At 40.5% G+C, this 25803-nt stretch overlaps 2 protein-coding genes across 4 annotated transcripts in view; one reads left to right on the top strand and one right to left on the bottom strand.

The window, feature by feature from the left end:
* Positions 1 to 19566, bottom strand: part of GABRB3 (gamma-aminobutyric acid type A receptor subunit beta3) — a 468180-nt gene extending 448614 nt beyond the window's left edge. Inside the window, exon 1 of the mRNA XM_025919405.2 lies at positions 19249 to 19566. Coding sequence (XP_025775190.1) covers positions 19249 to 19346 — 98 coding nt within the window. The 5' untranslated portion in view covers positions 19347 to 19566. The remainder of the gene's footprint in view (positions 1 to 19248) is intronic.
* The window catches only part of GABRA5 (gamma-aminobutyric acid type A receptor subunit alpha5), an 83484-nt gene that overhangs the window by 55221 nt on the left and 2460 nt on the right, over positions 1 to 25803 (top strand). For all 3 annotated transcript variants that reach the window (XM_086711330.1, XM_086711329.1, XM_086711331.1), the window contains 3 exons: positions 16602 to 16745; positions 19922 to 20074; positions 23003 to 23214. In XM_086711330.1, coding sequence (XP_086567456.1) covers positions 16602 to 16745; positions 19922 to 20074; positions 23003 to 23214 — 509 coding nt within the window. The remainder of the gene's footprint in view (positions 1 to 16601; positions 16746 to 19921; positions 20075 to 23002; positions 23215 to 25803) is intronic.

The raw sequence follows: 25803 nt of genomic DNA, 5'->3' as shown, positions 1-25803 counted from the left end.
TGTGTTTAGATACTCATTTTTTTTTCTTTGCATGTGGATGTCTACACCAATTTATTGAAAAGACTATCTTTTATCCACGGTATTGCCTTTGCTCCTTTGTCAAAGATCAGTTGACTGTGTGGGTCTGTTTTTTAGCTTTCAGTTCTGTTCCATTGATCTATTTGCCTATTCTTTTGCCAATACTATACACACTGTCTTGAGTACTGTAGCTTTACAGTAAGTCTTGAAGTTGGGTAGTATCAGTTCTCTGATTTTGCCCTTCTTCAGTATTGTACTGGTTATTCCTTTGTCTCTCCACATGAACTTTAGAGTCAGTTTGTCAATATCCACAAAATAACTTTCTGGGATTTTTATTGGGATTGTATTGGATCTACAGATCAAGTAAGGAAAAACTGACATCTTGACATAATTTAGTCCTACTGTTCATGAACATGAAATAACTCCATTTTTTTTAGCTCTATTTTGATTTCTTTCATCAGAGTTTTGTAGTTTTCTTTATATAAGCCAGATTGCCCTGGCACCAAAACCAAAGATACTGCAAAAACGACAAAACTTTGGACAAATATCCTTCATGTATAGAGACACAAAGAAATTCTTAACAAATATTAGTTCATTGGGTTCAACAACAAAGTGAATAATACACAATGACCAAGACCAAGTAGAGTTTATTCTAGGGATGCAAGACTGAGATATAATCCACTATTTTAACATAATAACGAAGAAAACTAAGATAATAATATCAATTGAGGCAGGAAAAGCATTTGACAATATTAACACCTATTCACGGTAAAAATTCTCAGAAAACTAGTAATAGATGGGACATTCCATAATTTGATAAAACACTTCTACAAACAAACAGTCACAATGCAAACGTGTAATTAACATTACAATTAATGTAAAAAAAGACTGGTTTCCTAAGACTTAGAATAAGGCAAGGATGTCTGCTTTTACCACTTTTACCTCAACATAGTGCTGGAAATTCTAGCCTGTGCAAATAAGGCATGAAAAGGAAATAAAGGTGTACAGATTAAAAAAAACAACAACAACAAAAGAAAGATAGTTTTGTTTATTTTTTCTTAATCTTTTCACCTTTTGTTTCCTTTTCTTATAATACTGCGTTAGTTAGGACTAATGTTTACAACTTCCTGTCTAGTTGTTTTACACCAATTCTTGAGAAAGAGATATTGAAATCTCCAAATATAAATGTGGATTTGTATTTTTCTGCTTTTAGTTCAATCAGTTTGTTATGTCTTGGTGGCTTGACCATTTATCATTATATAATATCCCTTTCTGTCTCTGGTGATTTTCTTTGCTTTGAACTCAGTCTGATATCCGCATAGACACTCTTGCTTTCTTTTTGAATAATATTTGAGTGGTATTTATTTTTCTTATTTTTACTCTTCAATATTTATATATCATTATGTTAAAATAAGTTTCTTATAGACATCATATAGCCACGTAATATTTTTTAATGACTTGGTCAATCTATGTCTTTTAATTGGTATATTTTCATCATTTACATATAATGTATCTTTCGATATGTTAGGCTGTCATTTTATTTATTTATTTTTGTTTTTTGTTCTTTATCTTTCTCATTTCTCTATTTTCTTTTTTCTGTCTCCCTGTTTGTTAGCTGGACAATTATGTTTAGTTGTTTTATTATGATAACATTTTGACATAATATTTTATACAGTTCTTCAACTTGTGATGGGATTGCATCTGATAAACCCAGTATAAATTGAAAATATTGTAAATCAAAAATGTATTTATTATACCTAATCTATAGAACATCATAGCTCAACCTAGTTTACCTTAAATATGCTCAGAATATTTATATTAGCTGACAGTTGGACTAAATCATCGAACATAAAGCCTGTTTTAACAATAAGGTGTTGACTATCTCATGCAATTTATTAAATGCTGTACTAAAAATGAAAAACATGCAAATGGTTGCATGGGCACAGAATTGTTGTAAATATATCAATTGTTTACCCTTGTGATCACATGATTGATTGGGAGCTTTGGTTCACTGCCACACCCCAGAACAAATATTGCTAACTTGGGAAAAGAGAAAAATTCAGAATTTGAAGTACAGTTGCTACTACATAGCAATAAGTTTGACTCCCCAAAATTTAACTACTAATAGCCTACTGTTGATGAGAAGCTTTACCAATAACCTGAACAGTCGATTAACACACATTTTGTATATTATAGGTATTATATAATATATTCTTACAATAAAGTAAACCAGAGAAATAAAATATTACTAAGAAAATCATGATGAAGAGAAAATACATTCACAGTATTATGCTGTAATTATAAAAAAAATATATCTGTGTATTAGTGGAGCTGGACATTCAAACCCATGTTGTTCAAGGGTTAACTATATACATAACTTATCACAGTCTACTGGTGTCTTCATTTAACCAGATCAAATGAAAAATAAACCTTACCTCCATTTACATGTGCTTACCTTCCCATAATTATAAATACAGTTGCCTTAAAGATGTTGTCTATATATGTCTAGAACCATATCAGAGAGTTTTATAATTTTTATTTGAACCATCATACTTAATTTTACAAACCCAAGACAAGAAGGAAATTCTATTGTATTTACTCATATTTTTACTTACTGTGTTCTTTTTTTATTCTCAGTGTTCCAAGATTTCTTCTTTATAACTAAGTTGTTTTATAATAAAATAATAACAAAATATTTTATAATAAAACTTATTTATAACTAGCAAACTGTCTTTAGGTATTTTTTGGGCAATAAATTATCTTTGTTTTTGTTTTTGTTTTTTTTTCATTTGAAGAGGTTTGATTTTTCCCTTCATACCTGATGGATATTTTCATAGGATTCTGTACTGATAGTTCTTTTGGCACTTGAAAGATGTGCTCTTTTATGCTTGCTTCCTTGTTTTCTAATAAGAAATCTGATGCCATTCAAATCATTTTTTGCTTGTAGGTAGGATGTCATTTTTCTCTGGTTACTTTCAAGATTATTTTCTTTGCCTTTAGTTTTTAGAAATTTAACTATGCATTGGTGTAGATTTCTTTGAGTTTATTCTGCCTGGGCCTTGCTAAGCTTTTTGAATCTATAGATTTTTATGAAATTTAGAAGTTTGAGCAATTATTTCTTTGAATACTTTTTCTGCTCCATCATCTTTCTCTTCTCATTTCTTGATTCCAATGACATGAATATTAGATTTTTTTATATATCCCCATAAGTTTTGAGGCTCTTTCATTTTCTCCTATTTTCTCCCTGTTTCTCACGTTATTTAATTTCTGTTGTTTTATCTTTGAGTTTACTAACTCTTTCCTTTCTTTCCTCCATCCTCTTTATTTACTCATATATCGAACTTTTTATTACAGTTATTGTATTTTTCACTTCTGTGAAGGTTAATTTGTGTGTCAACTTGACTGGGCGATGACATGCCCAGATTTTTGGTCAAACATTATTCTGGGGGATGTCTGTTAGGATGTTTTTGGAAATGATTAACATTTAAATTAATAGACTGAGTGAAGCAGATTGCCTTTTCTAATGTGGGCGGATGTCATTCAACTAGTTGAAGTCTTGAACAGAACAAAATGTTTGGCCTTCCAATGATATGGGGAAAGTCCTCCTGCCTGACTGCCTTAATCAGGACCACTGGCCTTTTCCTGCCTTGTACTCAAACTGAAACACCAGCTCTTGCTAAGTTTCTTGGGCTCCCAGTCTGAGATGCCTAAGGCAAGAATAAAGCCACAGAACTCACTAGTGGGTCATCTCTTGAGTACCAAGATCCCAAGACCTGTCTGCCTTATTCTTTCTACCTTTCAGATTCTTCCTATATTTTATGTCATATCCAGATTTTCTAGTTATATTTAGTGAGAGGAATAGGGGAAAACACATCTCCATTCTCCTGGAAGCAGAAGTCCCCTTGCATGTATTTTTATTATTATTTATATTTCCTAGGGTTCACTGAACTTCTTGAATTTCTAAATTTGTCTTTCACCAAATTTGAGGAATTTTGGCCATTATCTCTTCTAATATTTTTCTCTCCCATCCTTCTTTTTCCATCTGGAGTCTAATCTAATTAATTTTTAATGTTTGTTTGTTTATTTATTTATTTATTTATTTTGAGGTAGAGAGCACAAGCAGTGTAGGAGGAGAGGAAGAATCCCAAGCAGGCTCTGTGCTGACAGCATAGTCAAAATCAAGAGTGGAACACTTGGGGAACCTGGGTGACTCAGTGGGTTAAATGTCTGACTTTGGCTTAGTTCCTGATCTCAGGGCTCATGAGTTTGAGCCCTGCCTTGGCTCTGTGCTGACAGCTCGGAGCCTGGAGCCTACTTTGGATTCTTTTTCTCTGTCTCTCTCTCTGCCCCTCCCCCACCTCTGAAAAATAAATATTAAAAAAAAGAGTTGGATGCTTAACCGACTGAGCCACCCAGGCACCCCTCTTTATTCTTTATATTGGATAATTTTTATCACTCTGTCTTCAAGTTTACTGACTTATGTCATTTCAATCTGTGACTAAATTCATACAAAAAATTTTTATTTAGCATATTTGTCAGTTTTAGAGTTTGTATATGTTTCTTTAAAATAATTTCAATGCCTCTGCTAAGACTTACTCTTAGTTTTTCATTACATTTTTTCATTACAAACCATTACATTTTTTTCCTTTACACTCTTAAGCATAGCCATTTAATCTGCTTTAAAATCCTTATATGCTAAATCCAGGATCTGAATCCTCTTAGGAGCATTCCATATTGATTGTATTTTCTCTTGAGTCTGGGTCACTTTTTTGTGTTTCTTTTACATTTAATATACATTTTTAATTCTTTCCTGGCTATCTCAGTGTTGTATTGCAGAGACTGGATTCTGTTAAATTTAGAGTGTCATTTTTTTTTCTTTTTTAGTTAATTAACTTGGCCAAAGGAAAACTCCAAACACTGTCTTTCCTATAGTAGGCAACAGATGAAATGTCAGATGGTTCTTCTACCTTAGTTGGGCTGGTAGGATTATGCTCCATGTATGTATAATTCAGGGTAAGTATACATATCTGGGTAGAATTTACATACATCCATTACATCAAATTTGTGATTTCTTCTCTGTGGCTCTTTCCTTTCTAGGATTTTACACGTCATTTTTCAGATGTGCTATTCTGATAGTCTACTTTTCCTTTGGTTCTTCGAGCCAGGAAGACCAAAGGAATCCATCCAAGCTTTAGCCACTTCAGAGCTCTGACTCAAAGCTTTTTAAGTAGAAAGGCATTCCCTTCCTCTGAGCCAACTCCCTCCAGTCTTTTCCTCTATTTGTTCACTCTCCAGTGCGCTTCAGGGAGTTCTCTTGTACATGGTGTTAATAGTAACAACTATTAACAATCACTTTGCTGTTACTGGCAGGGGAAGTTTGTTTGATTCCAGGGGTTTCCTTTTGTATTACTTCTATCATTTCAAACAGGTTTTTGGAATTAGGAAAGGTGTATGTGTGTGATGAGCCAAAAGTTGGGTTGGATGGAAATATTTTTTTTTTCAAACTATGACCTTTAAATGCCAAGGAGAGATTCAACACACATTTATTTGGGAGAAGCAGCATAATGGAAAGCGACTTTCACCAGGATTTATTTAAATAATATGTTGCCATGTGGAGGCTGTGCACATCAGTGCTTGAGACGAAACCTTCAAAAGATCCTGAGGCATCTTATTTGGGAATCACTGATTCATGTCCCTGAAGGAAAATAAATTGTTCATGTCCCCAAAAGGAAAATGAGTTGTATAATGTAAAATTAGACCCCTCTTTGCATGTGAAAATTATGCTCTTTATTTGATCAAAGGCAAAACACTAAAAGTGAAATTGTCATTTTTTTCATCATTAATTAAATAAGATCAAGTTAATGGGATATAATGACAATGGTTTACAGGATAGGCAGCACAAGAGCAAATTTTGGTTAAAGAAAATATGTGACCCTCTAAATCATTCTTCACTAAAATATCTCATATTCAACAGTCAACCAACTATAGTTAAGTCATTTATTACATTCAGTGATAAAATACACATCTGATAGGATCTCATCACTTCTATAATCAGTGATACCAAATGGGCTCAGTTTGTGTGTGTGTGTGTGTGTGTGTGTGTGTGTGTGCATTTTGAACTCAGTAGAGAGCCCCAAACAAATATAAACATTCTTGAGATTTTGAACTCTCATGATAAATTTATTTTTTTTATCTGCCTGATATTTTGAAGATTGGTTTGATTTAGATGTTGATTGTTTCTGTATATCTGCTATTAATATCATTGCTATCAGGGGCACCTGGGTGGCTCAGTCTGTTAAGTGTCCGACTTCAGCTCAGGTCATGATCTCTGGGTCCGTTGAGTTCAAGCCCTGCATTGGGCTCTGTGCTGATAGCTCAGAGCCTGGAGCCTGTTTCAGATTCTGTGTCTCCCTCTCTCTCTGACCCTCCCCCATTCATGCTCTGTCTCTCCCTGTCTCAAAAATGAATAAACGTTAAAAAAATTTTAATATCATTGCTATCAGATTCAAAGTGATTTAAAGGATTTTCTTCATACTTCATGTTTATATACAGTTGCCCAAGAAATGAAAAACTGCACAAACTTTACCTTTCCTCAGCTTATATGGTTTCAGCTCAGGATATAATAATTTTAACAGAAGAAATGCTATTTAATTAAGTGTGTCTCTTACTTGTCTTTCATCTTTTTGATTTACTAAAAATAGCTGCTTGGCCAAGTAGTTCCCTCATTCCATGGGCATCTGAGCACAGTGCAGAGGCTAAATGTGATAGTATAATGAGTTTCAAATTACCCAATCCAACAGTTCTCTGCTATTAGGAGACAAAGGAATGCAAATAGGTGTCATTATTCTAATGAGCCACATGCTCTGGCTTCTCTAATGCAGGACTGAATTAACAGACATTTCTGTTATTGCTATCTCTACTCTCAAGAATTCAAACAAATGTTGAAATTAGCCCTAGTTTACAAAGGGATCTTTCCTAGTCCACAAAGAAACTCCTTAAAGATAATGGCATGGCTTATATTTGGAAGCAAGTGCTTAAATCAAGATTTTTTTAGGAATTAAAAAAAAGTTTATTTTTTGTTTATTTTATTTGTAGAATGATGCATTAAATAGTAAATTAAGTCATGAAACAACATCTGGATTCATGAAAATATATGCTAAATTAGATGCGGATGCCTGTTTGGTAAACATCCAGTGGAGAGAATTTCACAAAATTAGGGTAAATCTCACTGTAGTAAGCTATTAGTTCATTCAAACATGTGGAATTATGACACTGTTAACTGCATTCATCATGCCCAGCAACTCAGCATGAGTGTAGGTGATCTAGAACACAGGTTTCAAAGTGTCTAATCTGCATTTTAGTCTGTGAGGTGTGAGAAACACATTGAAGTTCTGTCTGTGTTGTGTCTTAGATGCACTAGTTAACTGTGATTACTATTTAACAGCTACACTGGGTGTGTTCTCATGCTAGATGCAGTGAGAATCACAGAAGCATAAGTTCTGCTCCCAAGGAGTTAATGGACACGTTACATAATAAGGTTAAATACCCCTGTACAGCTGAAAGCCACTTGGAATTCAGATGGGGAAACTCATCATGGGGATGATATTTTATTTTATTTTTATTTATATATTTTTTTATGGGGATGATATTTTAAATTGAACCTGGAAGGATTTGAATAGGAGGGTAACAGAAATAAGGACAAAGCACAAATGACTGGGGGGTCACTTAGTAGAGGTGATGAACACCTCTTTTGGGCAAATGACAGGATGGCATAACCATTCAAATATGAAAGTGTGAAAGCAGTAGGCAGAGTGGGAGAGGTTTGTGGAGCAAGGGGAGGATGTGCTGGGCTCAGTACTAGGTAGGTGACACCAAGAGCTAGGAATTGCCCTGAAGCACTAGAGGCACTGAGAGTTGAGAACAGCGTGGTGACCAGATGTGACAAGGGTGTTGGCCAGATGTGATCCAGGATCAAAGGGGGACATGAGTCAAGTGTGGCATCATGATTTTAAGACTATGTGACTTTGGAAATGTATTTTCCCTAAGGAAATTGAAAGTGATTGGAAGGAACTGCTGGTTTCAGTTAAAAAAGCTGATTGGTTTATGAAGTGGTGGGAAATTACATGAAGGGATTTCTTCCTAATGTTACTTCTAGGCTTTTGCTCTGCTTCTCACTCCTTTTCACTAGGGGAGGGTCTTTTCTGCTGGGTGGTGACCGGCCTTAGTCCTTCTTTCCTGATTGGTTCCCATTTAAGTCCATGGACACAGACAGTGTAGTCTTTTTGACTCTCTCTGTTAGACCAGGCAGCAGTGACCATACATAATTTTACAGACTGGATTGTGGAGTGGTTATGGGCCATTTGATTAGCAACCCTCAACCATCCACTGTAATCTCTTTGGTAACAGGGCAGAAATGTTATCTGCTCATCTCCATCTGCAGACAGCTACCCTTATGTCTCAATTGATTCTAGGCAAGGAAAAAGGCATAGGTAACTTTTACCTACTGAATTCAAAGCAGAGATATTGGTATCTAGTAGGCCATTAGATATAATGTATCTACATACATTTAAAGCTTATGAAGTTTGTAATATAAATTATGCAATTGATGGGTCAAGTGTTGACTTGGATTTCAGCACAGAATACTGAGGCTCAAGGAGGTTGAGGACCCTGCAGAAGGTCGTACAAGTGATGGTTAGTGAGGTCTCCTTAGGCAGTTATTCTGCTCATTGCCACCTTCCATTTCAGAAGAGAGAGGAGGGCTGAGGACATGGCTGTCAGAGAACTTAAATTCTGTATGTTTTCAAATTACCAAAATTCGGCTCATTGGGTACATACTAATCTGCATTTCTTCTAACATCATAGGCAATGAATGCACAAGGTAAAATGGATTTCCTGTCTCGTTATTGGCAGTTCCTGGGTTCCCAAGTGTCCATGCAACCTATCAGATGAGGCTAACCAATGGTCTTCACACATTGGGTTTGCTTTGACTGACAGTTAAAAAGTCAATTTAGGTTTGAAGATCTTTTCAAAGTTTGAAGTTTGGATCTGACACAAACCAAAATTCTTCCCAATATATGGGTATGTTCCTAATATTTATTAAGCAACCTACTGTGTTAGGAATATGCTAAATGTCTAACATTGATGAATATACTTTGCCCTCACAGTGGCCCTAGGATATGGGAGTTATTTTCCCTAACTTACAGATGCGGAAATAGAGGTTTAGAGCATATATTGGCTGTTGAAGTTCAGAGTCACACTGCTATATTTCTTTCATAGTTTAGAAAACACTTATTGCTTTTGAAAGTCCTTATAAATAAGGGTTAAAAGTGACATCTCTACCTTCTAATCAGGATTTGCAAAGCTAGACCTGAATAAACAGAAAGTGTCAACCCAGGAAAAGGAGCCACTCAGAAAGCAGTGATGAATTCCCAAGTCAGTTAAGAGTGAAAGTATTTAAAACCTTCCTGCCTTGCTGTGCTGATATATGGTTGACAGGAGGCGAGTATTATGTTTCTAGAGCTCTAACTCGTAACAAATGATAGCACAACAAACCTGATTGCCTCATTTACTGTTGTGCGTGGCTAAAAGATGGAATGCCATGCAGCTAACACAAAGAGAATAATTTAGTGCTAAATACCCAGGGTGAAATGCACATGAGTGTCATTTATTCTCACCCTTAATCTGATGAAGAAAGAAGAACTTAGCAATACTGAACTGAAATGACAGAGGCCACACTGGCTCTTGTTGTTATTATTAATGCTATTAACATTATCAATATCAATAGGCTATTTAATACTAACAGTTTGAAAAGCAAGATGTTATGAATTATTAGTTTGCCTTATAAGATACACTCATATATCACTTTGTGATTTCAAGTAACTTTTATATAGTTAACAATTATTATTTTATTGGGTCTTTATTATAAATATTATTATACACACACACACACACACACACACACACACTCACCAAAAATGGAGAAAGAGGCTGAGAGATTATATGCCCAACAAGCCTGCATGTATCAGAGTTAGCCTTGTGCCCAGCCAGTGATCCCTGCAGCATAGACGTGCTTCCCTGCTCAACATGCCACTTAGTCTCAGAGCTCAAGGAGAGCCATCTGCAACTGTGTGCCATCTCCAATACCACTGTAGAAAGTAATTCCCAGCACTGCAGTCAAGAGAGCAGATAGGGTGGGGTCTGTGTCTTCCATAGGCCTGTACCAGTCTTCACACCCACCTCAGTGCCTCCTCCACCACCCCAGGACTCCTATCTGTGACTTAACTCCAGGCCACCAGAAAGGACACTTGCACCTCTAGACCTCTACCACTTTTCAGAATGCTCCATGTGTCCTGATGTCCTCTCTCTCCTGCCTCTTATATGCTCTTCACCTCCTTTCCCTTCTTTCTTGAGCAGATTTGGCACCAAGTAAGCAGCTCCATGGGGGAAACATTGTTTCCTGTGTTCTGTACTCTTTTTAGACACGTCTGTGTTCCCAGATGTTCCTAACTCTCAGAACTGACCCTGGTCACTCCAACCTATTGCCTTGAGATTTGAGTTCCCTTATTGAGCTTTAGGATTAACATTTTCTGATCTACTCACATTTCCCAAGGGTTGCGGGGGTCCCCTTCTCTTGACCAGAGGTCAGACTTACATCTCCCCTATGGATTGGGAAATGGAATGAGGAGTTGTTAATGGGACATCTGTAGCACTTCTCACTAGAGTTGTAGTCAGAGGGAGGCCAGCTTCACAGGCAGCAGCTCTCCCCATTGTGAGGTGGATGAACTGAGAAAAAGATACACAGCAGGTGTATAAGACGATAGAAACAGAAGCTTCCTGAGCCAGTCTGGGGACAGTAAGAAGCCAGGGGATATAGTCTCATACCATCTACTGTCTGCTCCACACTCACAGCCTTGACCAGAATCCAGCAGGGCTGCTCTGCTTAAGTCCATGTCTGAGTGCCACAGCTCTTTAATAGTTAGGGTCCTATAACATTTACAAAGTAGGAGGGAGATAGAAATCTCACTGTCATTTATGTAGAATGCAGGGAGCCCTCACAGTCTTATTAGCACATGCCCAGTGATGCCTATGACCAGACATTCGGAAAGCAGCTTGCCAAGGTAGAGGCATCATCAGCCCCCACATTCATCTCTCCAGAGAGAGAGCCACCCATCTCCCCAGGAGAGAAGGGAAATTACAACAGTATGTACTTGTGTCAGGGAAGCTTTAATGTGAAAAATATAGTTATATATTACCTAAAACTTGAAAATGAAGGTATGTTAATTTTAAAAAAAAAGGCAAGGATACCACTCAACATTTACCTGCAATGTGAGTGAAGTCTAGCATCCATGATATTTCATTAACTGTTATAATGGAGTCTACTCTATTTACTTCCATTTCAAATCATTAGTATGCAGATAAATCTCAGAGTCATCACTCATTTTAATGGTTCTGACCCCACCCTTGCTTAGCAACTTTCTGGTAAGTTGGCTTATCACTTGCCCTTTGCTCAAGGACAGAGTACACTGGTTACTGAAAAAGAATATTGAGTATCACACATCTAGGGGGAGACATCCAGCAAAAAGATAGAGAATGAGGGGTGCCTGTGTGACTCAGTCAGTTAAGCATCCAACTCTTGATTTTGGCTCAGGTCATGACTGGATGGGTTCATGAGTTTGAGCTCTGTGTTGGGCTCTGCCCGATAGCACGGAGTCTGCTTTTTCTCTCTCTCTCTATCCCTCCCCTGTGCATGTATGCATGTGCTCTCTCTCTCTCCTTCTCTCAAAATAAATAAAATTTTTTAAAAAGATAGAGAATGATACAAACTTATTAAAAATATTTCAATATAGAAAACTTTTGGGTAGGCCTCAGCCTATCAATAGTGATGCTATCACTTAGGATGCCTGGGCACTTTCCTGGCCATATTACTCATAGTGAAACCCTACAGACATTTCTCTTAGTGGAGCCAGTGCTGTAGTGGGACCAACTCTTGTGGTTCTCATTATGATTGCAAGATTAATCTCAGCAATAGTCATCAGGGAACTTTGAAAAAACATTTATTACTCACAAGTCCTAGAAGGTACACAGCACACCTGGGGGCATATGGCAAGGTCACAGGTAGAGAGAGGGAAAGAGGGAGCACAGAACCAGAGTTTTACTTTATTTGGGTCTAGGTTGGGGTGCCTAGGGTTTGGCAAGTTCATTCTTTATTGTCAAATTTAAACCATAAGAGCAAGAATTAGGGCACAGGAAGGGAAAAGTGGGGTGACTCAAGTGGTCAGCTATCTAGGTCACACTGGGCTTTCTAAAAGGGGAATATCATGGGTGGGGTGGCCTGGCTCTTTACTTAGTTGTGTAGCTAGCAGTACGTTCTAGAAGGCTGCCATGAAGTAGATGCCTCAGCAATCAAAAGCTTAACATCAGGTGCTTGCCTTACAATTAAAAAAAAAACAACAACAACTTATTGTCAAGCACTTTCACTACAAAGACCTAAATACATGGAGAGACACATCATGTCCATAATTAAAAAAAAAATACAATACCAAAAGATGTCATGTCTTCCCAGTCTATAATATATACATCCAGTTCAGTTCCAGTATAAATCTCATCAGAGTATTTTTATGGAAGCCTAAGCCAATTCCAACATGTATATGGGTGAGCAGAGGAATAAGCAGGGGCCCCTGAAGAAGAAAGGAGGGGTATGTTACCCTTCCAGTTATTGGGGTCTTCTAAAGCAGGACACGAAAAGAGAGCTTAGCAGAGGACCCAGCAAAGAGAAAACCAGTGCATAACAGAAACCTTACTTGGCAGAGCAAACCCTGAAAGTGAGTGGCTGGGAGAGACGGCTTAATAATTTTGGTGGCAACACAGAAAATCTCATGGAGAAAATGCCATTGGATACTTCTGTGTGGAAAATATATACAGAAGTCAGCTTCTAGTAAGGCCCAAATGGTGAAAGACAATGTGTTAAAACTTTGATAATGCACATGTAATATAGTGTGACCTCAGAACAGCAAGGGCCTCTGAAATAAGATGCAGAAAAATGAAAAGACTGATAAATTTGACAAACATTAATTTTATCAAAAAATTAAAAAAAAGAACACAGTGAAATAGCCAAAAATTTGAAGATATTTGCAATACATAGAACGAAAAGTGTCAGAATATGTAAAGGAAATATGAGTCAAAACATGAACAGATTTCACAAAGAAGACATAGGCAAAGCCCAAAAACAAAACAAAACAAAACAAAACAAAAACCAACTTTGTTTAGTGACTTCTGCTTCTGTCCAGGAAGTAAAACTACAAAGCAAACAGTGCAATGGTTATCAAAAAATTCAGAATACCAGTTTGTAGGGAGGATGTGAGTTTTCAGTGTGTCATGCACAGGGAGTCGTGAAGCTTCTTCTGTTTTCCTCTGTATTATGCTGAGTGCAACATACATGCTGATTTCATTATTTTTCAACTGTATGGATACTCTTTTGCACATAAATAAGAATAAAGGTAGTGATGTGCATTAGCAAAGAAACTTCTACGCTTTTTAGTAGAACTCTTGATCATTCCAGAGCCCATTCTTCTGACTTCTACCTGTTAAGATCTCTGATCCAAATGCATAGTTTTGTTGGCCTGATCTAATAGAATTGCTGCTCCAGGGGATCCTTCACAGTGCAGTGGGCTTACTCAGCTTGGAGTAGAGTCGCAGAGCATGCTGTCATACTGAGGGATGGCTCCCCTGCCAGCAGTGTCATCAGACCTCTGCAGTTCATCCCTCATCTCCTGAGACATCTACAGATTTGTCATCTCTATGGGTACATGGTTCCTTTCAAACGTGCTTGAGGGTCATGCTCTGCTTAAGCAGCTGGGAGCAAAGCAGACCTCTTTGTTCAAAAGGTGTCAAAGTGGTTGGATGTGGCATCTATTCAGATTCATGGGCCTGATCATGGGACAGGTATGCTGGCTTACCTTCAGGGGCCTCAAGAGACAACTGGAACAAATGAGCCTGTCAGTTCTTCAAAGCCAGCTGCTCTTATGTAACTGCTTTTGCCATGGTGGCCAGATCTGCTAGGTCCTGTGACCATTCCTGATCCATCATCTGAAGTCTGTGACACAGGTCTCCCGGACAGCACATTCCCTGTGCCTTCCCACCACAGTGCCTGCTGCTCCAGTGGCTTTGCTGTTTCCCCCTCACCTTCTCATATTCTGCATGCTGCAGCACGCTAGGAAGTCATTTACCACCCTTTTTTATCCGCCAACACTACTCAGGTGATCTCATCAGCCCAGGCTTCAGTTGACATCCATATGCTAGCAACTGGAGAGATCCCATGTTCACTCGGTACCATTCCCATGAACTAACTTATATAGCCAGCTGCTCCCTCAGGATCCCCAAGTAAACCCCTTGTAGGTATCATTTCTGATACATTGCACCTGCACTGCTGCTATTTCACCAGAAGCCAGGTCCTTCCAGAATCTTTGCCATCCTAAGTGCAAATGAACTGTCCAGATGTCCAGCCTGGCCACCTTCTTCCTGTCACAGGTTACATGATTCATTAGCAACTGGACAAATCTTCCCTTTAACATGTATCCCTAATTTCTCCTCTTTTTGCCATTGCCCACCACTGTCGTATTCCACCTGGATTTTTTTTAATGTTTATTTATTTTTGAAAGAGAGAGGGGAGGGCCAGAGAGAGAGAACAACACAGAGGATCTGAAGCAGGCTCAGTGCTGTCAGCACAGAGCCTGATGTGGGGCTCGATCTCATGAACCATGAGATCATGACTTGAGCCTAAATTAAGAGTTGGACGCTTAACTGACTGAACCACCCAGGCGCCCTTTCACCTGGATTATTTTAATGTTGCCTTAGGCAGTCTCCCATTTCTGTCTGGTTCTCACCGACATTCTATTCTTCCATCTCAACCAGACAGATCATTTTAAAGCATAAGTTATAATATGTCACTTATTTGCTTAATCCCCCATCCCTACCTCCATGTCTTCTGATTAGCTATAGCTAATCAGCAAAAGCTAGAAAATATCCTCGAGACACTGTTTTATCTGATGTTTTCCTCTTCCCTCTGCCCTCTTCCCTGTCCAGCCACACTGCCTGCCTGGCTTCTCCTCAGGTATTGCAGGCATGCTCCTGCCTCAGGACCTTTATAGCATCCATTCCTGGGATGCTCTTCCTCCTAACAGCCTTGTGGCCAGCTCCTGAACATCTCTTGGGTCTCCTAAGTGAGGTCTTCCTAGAGAAGCTCACTTAAAATTGTACCTCTTCCCTATTCATAGCTTGTAGCTCTCCATAGCAATTACTCACCTGTTGTATGTTTTATGTGTATTTTTCTCCCTCCTCTGGGAGAGAGCCTCTGTTCTCCATCTAACTGTTCTAGTTTTCTATTGCTGCATGACAGGTTATTACAAAGTTGGCAGTTTAAATCAATATGTAACTAACCTTACTGTGGTAATCATTGTACAATTTATACATCTATCAAGTTATTACAATGTATATTTTAAATTTAAACAATGCTACATGTCAATTATATCTCAATAAAGTTGGAAAAAAAGAAAAAAGAAAAACCACCTTTATTGTCTTATAGTTTCATAGTTCAGAATATAGTGTGTTTGCCTGATGTCTCTGTGCTGGGTCCCACAGGCTAGAATTATAGTGTCAATAGGGCTGACAGTAGCAGGGCTACTTCCAGCTTCATTCAGGTTGTTGGCAGGATTCAGTTCTGCATGGCTGTAGGTTGGAAGTCCCTGTTTCCTGCTTGCTGTCACCTGGGGGGTCATTCTTACCCTCTAGAACCTGCCCACTTGCCATGGCCCCTTCCTCCATCTTCAAAGCCAACAATGACAGCCAAGTACTTTCTTCATGCTTCAAATCTCTGAGACGGATTTCTGACTGGCTCCAGCTGGAGAAAGTTCTCTGTTTTTAAGGGCTCAAGTGATTATATTGGGTGCACTGGGTTAATCCAGGATAATCTTCTGATTTAAAGGCCCATAGCCTTAACTCCATCTGCACAGTGCTCTTTGCCATATAAAGTAACATTCATAGGCATGACACCAACGCAGGTCATATCTACCATGGCACCCTCCCACCAGGACAGTGTCAGACAAGACAATAAGTACCAGTTGCAAAGTGGAACCTTTATCATAGCTGATGCACTCAGGTGCTCCTCCACGTGCTCTACGAATTTGGTCATTATGGAGCTTGTATCATGATAGCAGGAGCCCTAAGAAGTAGCTACTGTAACCATCCCATTTTACAGATGGAAGAACTGAGGCACAGACCATAAGTTACTCGCTCAACACCACAGAGCTGGGAGAGCCCCCGGCACTGTAGTCTCAGCCCATGTGATAGCGTACCCTAAAGAGCAAATACATACTGGGGAACAGGCACTGATTGCTGACCACTCAGATCTCTAGAAATGAGAAGGCCCTACCTGAACAGTGGCGGCATCTGCCTTGGTTTGACCACCTGTGCAGTCTTCAGGTCCTTTAACTTTCCAACCATCTCTCTTGCTACTTCTATAGACATTGTTGGTTGTGCCAGGCTGAAAATAATTCCATGTTTATACCACCTTCTGCGCTCCAATACAGATGCATATCCTAATTCCGAAGTTGTCTATGTGTGGACTAATGGAACCACTAAGTCAGTGGTGGTGGCAGAAGATGGCTCCAGGTTGAACCAGTACCACTTGATGGGGCAGACAGTAGGCACTGAGAACATCAGCACCAGCACAGGTGAGACCAAGTGCACATAGAATGTCACACCCTGGGAGAGCTCAGTGTTCCTGTACCATGCTGGGGGTGGGGGGAGGGGGCATGCCTCTTAGGAACGCCTGAGTTCTACTTAGCAAGCTGGGGCACAGCTGTGGTTGTGTGGTGCTGTCCACGGGAGCCCTCCAATTCAGATCCCTGTTCTTGCAGCTGCACACGGAGGCACCAACTGCAGTGGCTGCCTAGCAGCATGAAGAGCCATGGGAGGCATTGATCTGTGATGTGTTTGCCCTCATGTGAGCAGGCCCCTGTGATCGTAGGCTCTGCCTGGAGGTGACATAGACTTCCTTATGTAATGCAGTCCCTGCTCCCAGCATTGAGACATAGAGGCAGTAGTCTTTTCAGGAAAGGTAGACAGCTTCCTACAAGTACTCCTATTTACCAGCTCCCCCTACCAGGAGGTTTTGAAAATTTCTAAGAAGATTTCCCAAGGGTTGAATTTTGGGGAGTACAACCAAGCAGAATAGAAACAGCTGAGACCTCACCAAGAAAGAAGCAGAGGCTCTCACTCTCATGTACATAGGGCCGGGCTGAGTACCACAGGGGCAAGCCTGGCTTCACCTGATTCAAAATGGGTGAGGTGTTCCAAAAGAACAGAATATGTTCAAGGTTCTGCACCTGCGGGGTGCATCCTTGGCTGCTTCCTGGCCACAGGAGGCCCAGCCCCAGCAGTCAGGAGGGGAGGAGACCCCAGGGTGCCAGAGAGTCTCCATATGACAGAGAAGAAAAGTATAACAGGGATGGAGTGGGCCTGTCACGGGGATGAGTTCTGCGCTCCAAATGATACCCCGGTCAGCTCCAAATGATACAAACCTCAGGGCTGGCAGGAAGCTCATGGACATTGAGTGCATGCCTCCTCTACATACAGGCTCCTAGAGCCTACCCATTAGCCTGGTGCTGGGCATCCTGGGGAGAGGGGAGAGAGCCTGGCAGGATGGTGAGGATGGTGGCACCATGTGGATGCCTAGTTAAAGAGAAAGGAAGAGGAAGCAGGCCTAATTTTATGGGAACAAGTGAAAAGGTAGCATGGCAGATGTCTGGGGTAAAGAAATGCCATGCTGATGGAGGATGCTGCTGTTTGGAGTTGTTTCATACAGTTCTTTAAAAATGTGTAAACGGGGTTTCTGCCTCTATCTGCATTCTAAAAATATGGTCTTTTTTAAAACATTATCTGATATTGCTACCCTTAACTCAAAAATAAAACAAATGAAAGAGGGGGTGAACGGATGGGCAAAATGGGTGAAGGAGAGTGGAAGATACAGGCTTCCAGTTATGGAATGACTAAGTCACAGAAACACAAGGCACAGCATAAGGAATATTGTCCATGATACTATAATATTGTAATAGGGATGTATTGGGACAGATGGTAGATACACTTGTGGTAAACACAGCATAACATATAAACCTGTTAAATCATTATGTTGTACGCCCTAAACTAGTGTAATATTGTGTGTCAACTATACTCAAATTAAAAAAAAAAAAACAGAATGAAAAGAACAACAATAAAAGCATTATAAGAGAGTAATATCAAACCCTACTGCAGAGAAATAGACTGGTATTTCCCCTCTTCTTGGGTGTTAAGAAGAGGCAACATTGGATCATTATAAAGATTCAGTTCTTGCTATTAAACATAGCTCATCCTTCTTCTCTTTGTCGCTGTTTCCTTCTGGTGTGATAAAACCTGCTCAGTCCCTCTCTGCTGCTCTGATCTGCCTTCAAGCTATGGGGAAAATGTGGCCTGCCAATGCCGGTGTGTCGCAGACACTGCTAGGAATTTTGTCTTTTTTTCTGGAAGGGGGCAGATTTTGCTACATGTGATCTTAATGGTTCCCCCTGCCTCTGACATCTGGCATGCTGAGAGAAAAGGCACGTAGGGACCTCCACAGCTGGCCATGCTGAGCTCTGGGCTTTGATTCCAATAGCACATGGCAGATCTGTGCTATCTGACTCAAAGTACCGATGCTCCACATTGGTCTCTGGCAGACCCTCCCCCCACCCCCAAACAGATGGCTCCCACCCAGGTCTGCATTAGTGGCAGCCTCAAGCCCTTTCTCCCCACTTTGCAGTTCTATCCAGCTCCCCAGCCACACCATCTACTCCTTGCAATTCAGCAAAAGAACTCTTGTCCTCAGATCAGCTTAACTCTGCCTCCACTCCTCAAAGCAGCCTCCCCATCTCCCTAGGGAGGTGTATATTCAGGTAGCAGTCACACAGATGAAAGGCACAACGTAGAGTACAGACAGTAGTAATTGTTATTATGTTATATGGTGAATGATGGTGACTACACTTATCATGGTGAGCATTAAGTAATGTACAGAATTGTCAAATCACTATGTGGTACAACTGAAACTAATACAACGTCATATGTTAACTATATTTTTTTCAGAAAAAGGAATCTAGCATTAGAGACTTTCCAGTTGACATCCATTTATATACCCTCCAACCACAACCCATCTCAGCTCCTTACCAGTTCACCATCAGGGCAGCGTCATTCTCAGCAATGAATGGGAGGTCCCCTCTGGCCTCCCACACAGCCAGGCAGATCCAGAGAAGGCACTGGGGCATCTCCAAGGAAATGCCCCGATCTCCCCTGGTAGGTGGCAGGAGGGAGGGGCTGCCAGACCAGTGGCCTCCTCAAACTGCTGTTCTTCACCCTCCACCTGGGTCTGTCACGGAGTGCAGAGCCTGTGGGGAGTGCTTTCCCCCAGCTCCTGCCAGCTTTCCCTGGCTGGGAAATAGGGAGAACAATTCTCCACCTGCAACAGGGCTCTGTGATGTCCTGAGTTATATCTGGAGAGGCTAAATCCTGAAATCCTGATGGCAGTAGCAGTGAGGGGGTGGGCAGAGAGTGGCACAGATTGTGACCAGGGATTAGGAAAACACACAAATCTGATTTTCCCCAGGAAAAACATCCAGCAGGAAAGGCTCTTCAGAGGCTGGGGCTCAAAAGACTTACAGAATGACGGCTAAGAAATCTATGCATCCTCTTTCATCTCCTTCATCCTAACAATACAAACAAATAGTTGTCCAGTGGGAAGGTGGAAAGAAGGGGACTTCTGGACTGCCTCTGGTTCAGGGGCAGGAACCATAGGCAGGACTGTAGGACAGGTGGTTGCCCGAGTTAATTTGTTTATTTTCAGGTGAATACACAATCATGACAGCTCATTTCCATCTGAAGCGGAAGATTGGGTACTTTGTCATCCAGACCTACCTTCCCTGCATAATGACCGTGATCTTGTCACAAGTGTCCTTTTGGCTGAACAGAGAATCAGTCCCTGCCAGGACAGTGTTTGGTGAGTGTCCCCAAGCCAGGCCTACACTGGTGTTTTGTGACTGCTTCTAACTACCCCCAAAGAACAGCCTCTGAATGACTAGTGCTGTCTGTTCTGTGACCTGGAAAACAAACAGACCAATTAGTAAAGAATTCAATGTTAAGGATAAGGATTTAGGATTGCATTCTAACAAGGTTTTAGGAAATGACACTTGGTCTATTTGATCATTGTTTCCATTTCGCTAGCTGGTAGGTTTTTTTTTTTTTTTTTTTTTTTTTTTTTAGGTTTGAAACTGGTAGCAATCTGTCTTATGTGAGATTTTGCTACAGTATTTTCACACTTCTCCTAAAGTACTGCTTTTTACGTTATCAAGCAGTTTTCTTTGAAACGTGATACCACTTTAAAATTAACTCCCAACAGGCATTCAATATACCATATGTGGTATGGTAATAATAAATTACATATCTATATATCATATATACCATCATATGGTGTCTATGATATGAATATATGGATATTTTCATGTATAAATAATAAATATATATTAATACACATATATATATAAACATACATATACAAATATATACATGTACACATACATACACATATAGGATAACCATTTAGCAGAATAACATCATTTGACATCCCTAAGACATAAATGAGGTTTAGCAAGATCTAGTTCAGGAGGTACCTCAGCATAGCAGACATAGTTCAGCATTTGACTCTTACCTGGAAATTCTGCTTCCTCGCATTTCAGTAGTGATACTAAAGGTAGTTTTGCAGGTCAGTTGCGGTAATGGATGCTCACATATTTCTAAACTGTAAGGTATACTTCATGCCTCAGCTCTTACTGTTGCACTTTCCCTTGAAAAGAAGGTAATCGTGACCAGCATTTTATGTTAACACTACCATAATTCTGTGGGAAGCTTGAGAGCCCAGGGAGTTTCTAAGTGAGTGGCCCAGGAGTGTTCCTGTCAGGCTATCTCTCTACCTCCACCTACATGGCCAGCTTCACTTACCCTGCTTCATCTAGCTTCAGGAATGTTTCGGAGAGGTGTGGAGGTTGACTTATGGCTCCAGGTCTTTAGGGGAACATTAGTAGGTGGCTGAGAAAAAAAAATAGTTTGGACAATGTTGCATATTAGCATCTGTTTCTTCTTGGAGATTCCAGATGCACATTAGGGTGTTAAAGGACCCAAGAAGTTGCAAGAAGCCTGTTAAAGGTCATGCCAGAACACTTTCCAAGTACAATGATTAAGTGGATTTCTAAGAAAAATCAAAGATGCCTACTATTTAATAATTAACATTTAATTTATTAATATTAATAGTGATTTCTCTTGATTCTATTAAGAATTAAGTGGATTCTATTCTATTAAGAATAGTGGATTTCTATTAATTCCACACATGGTACCATGTTCAATAAGGACATATAAATACCTTTGAGGGATGACATTGGATGAAAACTAAGCTGCTGTGACCACCAGTGACATTATGCACTTGGTGCTGTACTGGTTTCCTAAGGTTATATAACAGAGTACCATGCCCTGAGTGGCTTTAACAACAGAAATTAATTGTCTCAGATCTGGAGGCTACAAGTCAAAATCAACAGGTCAGCAAAGCGTGTTCCTTCTGAGGGTTGTGAGGGAAGGGTCTATTTCAGGCCTCTCTCCTTGTTTCTGGCAGTTTCCTGGCTTGTGACAGAGAATTCCAGTCTTTACTCAGTATTCTTCCTGTGTTCATGTCTGTGACACCTGTCATGTTGCATCAGGGCCTGCCTTAACAATCTCATTTTAACCTGATTATTTCTGTAAAGGCTATATTTCCAAGTTAGTTTACATTCTGAAGTTCTGGAGGTTAGGACTTCAACATATGAATTTTGGGCAAACACAATCCAACCCATAGCAGGTGCATTGTGCCCACACCCTATGCACACAAGTGCACCCTTGTGCAAACAAAACTGTGGTGAGGAGGAAGACACAGAGCATGTGGAAGTTGTGTGGGCTCTAAGGGTCCTGCAGATCCTGGTCTGAATATGGGTTCTCAGTTGTCAGCTAGCGAAATGGGTTACATTGCTAAGTATTTTTAAATCTTTAAACATGTCACCTGTGAATGGGGATAATTACACCCATCCAGAATGTAGCTTAAATCAATCTGGCACTTAGTGGATGCTATATAGATGGCTTGTAATCTGCCAGTCCTGAACGTTCCCCTCCACGTATCTGGCCTTGCTGCATGATCACTGCAATGTTTCCACAGAAGCCAAGGCAGACTGGCCACAGACACCCTGCACAGTGGCTTTTAGGGGACATTGATCCCTCTTGGATGGAGGAAAGTACTGAGACTCAGATTCAGACATGGTGCTTCTACTGCACTCAGCTTCTCAGTTCCTCAAGGTCTGCAAGTTGGGTTAATACATGTAAAAGTAGGTTTGTCTCTTCAGGTTGCCTTGAGTCCACTATTCATAGGGTGCCTAGCAAATTTTTGTGAAACACTTCACCAGATGCTATGTGAATGTCATTACCTGTTCTCCATTGGGTATTGCCCCCATGGAACAGAGGAACACTACCTATTCAACACATCTTTGTTGAACAAGAGCTATTTGCTATTTGCTTGGTTCAAGACAATGGGGACACAGAGTATGTGTATATATCGGACCCAATCCCTACCCTCCTCAGCTTGTATTCTCGAGGAAGGAGCCAATTAATAAGGTAAATAAAATAAGCAATAAAATAGCAAATAAATGCTATGAGTGTGTTAAATGTTATGAAACTGTAGAAAGGGAGGTTCTGTCTGGTAAAGATAACTAGTTCACTGATAAAGGTAACTAGTTCCTTTCCTGTCTTCATCTGTTATGGTCAGGGGTGTTATACTGGGGTCTGGGGGCCAGTACTGATCCCTGTTTCCATTCTCCCTACCCACCCCCTCCCACACCGTCCCCAACCACCACAGGGGTGACCACGGTGCTGACCATGACGACCCTCAGCATCAGTGCTCGGAACTCTCTACCCAAAGTGGCTTATGCGACAGCCATGGACTGGTTCATAGCTGTGTGCTATGCTTTCGTGTTCTCTGCGCTGATTGAGTTTGCCACCGTCAACTATTTCACAAAGAGAGGCTGGGCCTGGGATGGCAAAAAAGCCTCAGAAGCAGCCAAGGTCAAGGTACTGACTACATTTTCCCCCTTTCCTCCAGAGAAAACATTTATGGTACAAAATATCAAATATAAGACAAGTGTTTCTCCTCCCTATCTCCCACCCACCCCCAACAAAAAAAGGACTCCTTCCCTGTGTTGAGGGTCTCTACCAAGTCTTACTTACAACAGGTCCTATTTCAACTTTGTTTTGAATCATTAGCTTCGATCAAGCAAAAGGTCTGATGTCAGGTGAATGGCTTGAGCTGTTTACACATAGGTCTGCTATTTTTGCTAACATACCTTCTGTCTGTTCAGTGACTACTTGTCCGGTTCTGAATTGTATATTCTCTATCACTCTCTTTTGCCACTACACCATACAGTAGATCTTCTGCAGGGTGGCTTTAAGGGCATGTGGAGAGCATGCAGCTTACTGGAGGCAGCAAACCCTACCTGAGGAAGAGATGATTTGGTTCACTTAATGATGCACAGTTATTGTGGAAAGCATTACTCTGTTCAAAGCAATTATCAGGTATTTAGAGGGTGATTTGTGCCTAAATCTAAGGAATATTTGAAGAAAAAAGGTTGCACAGAATTCCAAGCTGAACCATGTCCTTGGGGAGGTGAGAATAATCTACATGGAGCAGAAAATGAAACAGCATTTGATAAACTGCTAATTACACCATGCATTAAACAAATAAGCAAAACCTTTGCTCTGAAGAAGAGTAGATCAAAGTTATCAAAGTAGACTTGAAATAAAAATCTGTCCTTTGAAAATTCAGCATGAAGGGAGTCCTGGAAAGTATTATAGAAGACTAGAATTGTCTGGCCTGACCTCCCAGTCAGGGCCACAAACCAGGAACAGCCACCCAGGGCTGTCTCTTTTTGTTGAGGACACTCATCAGTGTCTCATCGGTGGCCTCATGCTTGCTTTTTGCATTTAACACAACTATTTTCTTTCCGGTAAGAGTCAGAAGTTATGACTTAAGCTGACACATCTGATTCTTCTCACTTCCAAGGGCCAGGTATCCTTTCCCATGTCAGAATTCCAGTCATGGAAAACTCATTTTGAAGTCCAGCTTGCCTGGTTGGAGGAAGGCCAAGTGAGGTCTGTGCTGGGCCCTCTCAAAGGAGATAGGATGGGAGGGAGGGCCCTGACAAGTAGCAACCTTAGGAGTGGATGTTTTTGGGGTTGGGGATGGAGTGGGGGCACAGGAGTTAGCTGACCACAGTGGATTGGTGGTGACCTGGGAAAACATTTGTAGAGGCAAACTAGAGATTTTTGACCCAATCTTCTGGACTTGATGGTAAAGACAAAAGGAGCTATGGAGGATGTTTGTTGGGGGAGGAGCATGAATGGAATTGGGAAAGAGGGCTTCCCAATGCCCAGCCCTGTGTTGCCTGAAGTGAAATGATTGCTAAGGGTCTGGGTTTTGATGGCTATGTGACAGTGGACTGGAGATACTCAAGTATGAGTACGAGAGCAGATGGGAGTTTATTGCATGAACTGAGGCCTTCAGGCACACATCTCTGAATCTAGGAGGAAGGAATGAATGGAGAGCCCTAAAATGTTGTCAGGTAGGCTCACCATCCTTGTCAGCCTCCACTTTCACACTTGGCCCCACTGTTATTACTACTTGCCATAGATCTGGCTGGCAAGACCTTTGGAGAGGGAGGAATGAAGCTAACATGGTTTATCTAGTCCTAGATTAGCACTGATCTTTTAGAATAAGCAGCATGCCTCACTGTCTTGTAGAACTTCAGTGCTTCATGTTGTCCTTCAAAGGCTGTAGTGCTGGAGAATCCCACCACTTAGGCCTGAAAGGTTCTGTGCAGTTGAAGAATCAGGGCATCTAAAGACATTCGGGTGGGCAAGTCATACTATGAGACATGGGTAATGCACATGAATTATTAAACATAGTGTTAGCCTACTCACGTAAATTGACTTTTACTTAGAAGTATAGAGCTTGAAAAATAGACTGTGTTCACCATTGTCACATGTTGGGATCTCCAGAGGCAAATGCCATGTAAGAGTTTGGAGTGCAAGGTATTTTGTAAGGATGAATACAGATGAAAGAACAGAGAGGAAGTGACATTCAGCAGAGGAAGAAGTTGAAGTCAGCCCTGAATGATTTGGAGCTGAAGGCTGTCTCCTGGCTGCTCTGTCTGCAGCTGAGCAGCAGGTGGACCTAGAAGGGGGACTGGGACACATCTCAATGAATACCACAGCCATTGTAAGTGTGCTGAATTCTGTACTACTGCTCATTCCCCCAAGTAAAACACATGTTATCAACACAGATTAGTATCTTCTAAAGCATCTGTTCTTTTCTTGGCTACACCAAGAGTTGGGAGCCATTCAAGGCAGTAAATTCATAGTTATGCTTATCAGTTTCTTTTGGCAGACCAGTGTGGGTGTGCACATGATCACTGATATATCAAAGAACTGTAGTATTTCTGAAGAGTAGGCCAGAGGGTCCCTACTGTAGCCCAGGACTGGTGTAGCCTCTCTCACCATGTCCCCATGCTCTCTGCATCTGGTTCCATATTGATTCTTCCTCTCTTTTCACTTACTTCCTCTCACTCCTTGCTCTATGTGCTTCCTTCCTATTTGTTATCTTTT

Source organism: Puma concolor, chromosome B3 (genome assembly GCF_028749965.1).
Source record: "Puma concolor isolate L17-30 chromosome B3, mPumCon1.1.hap2, whole genome shotgun sequence".
NCBI lineage: Eukaryota > Metazoa > Chordata > Mammalia > Carnivora > Felidae > Puma > Puma concolor.
This window is presented reverse-complemented; position numbering and strand designations above follow the sequence as displayed.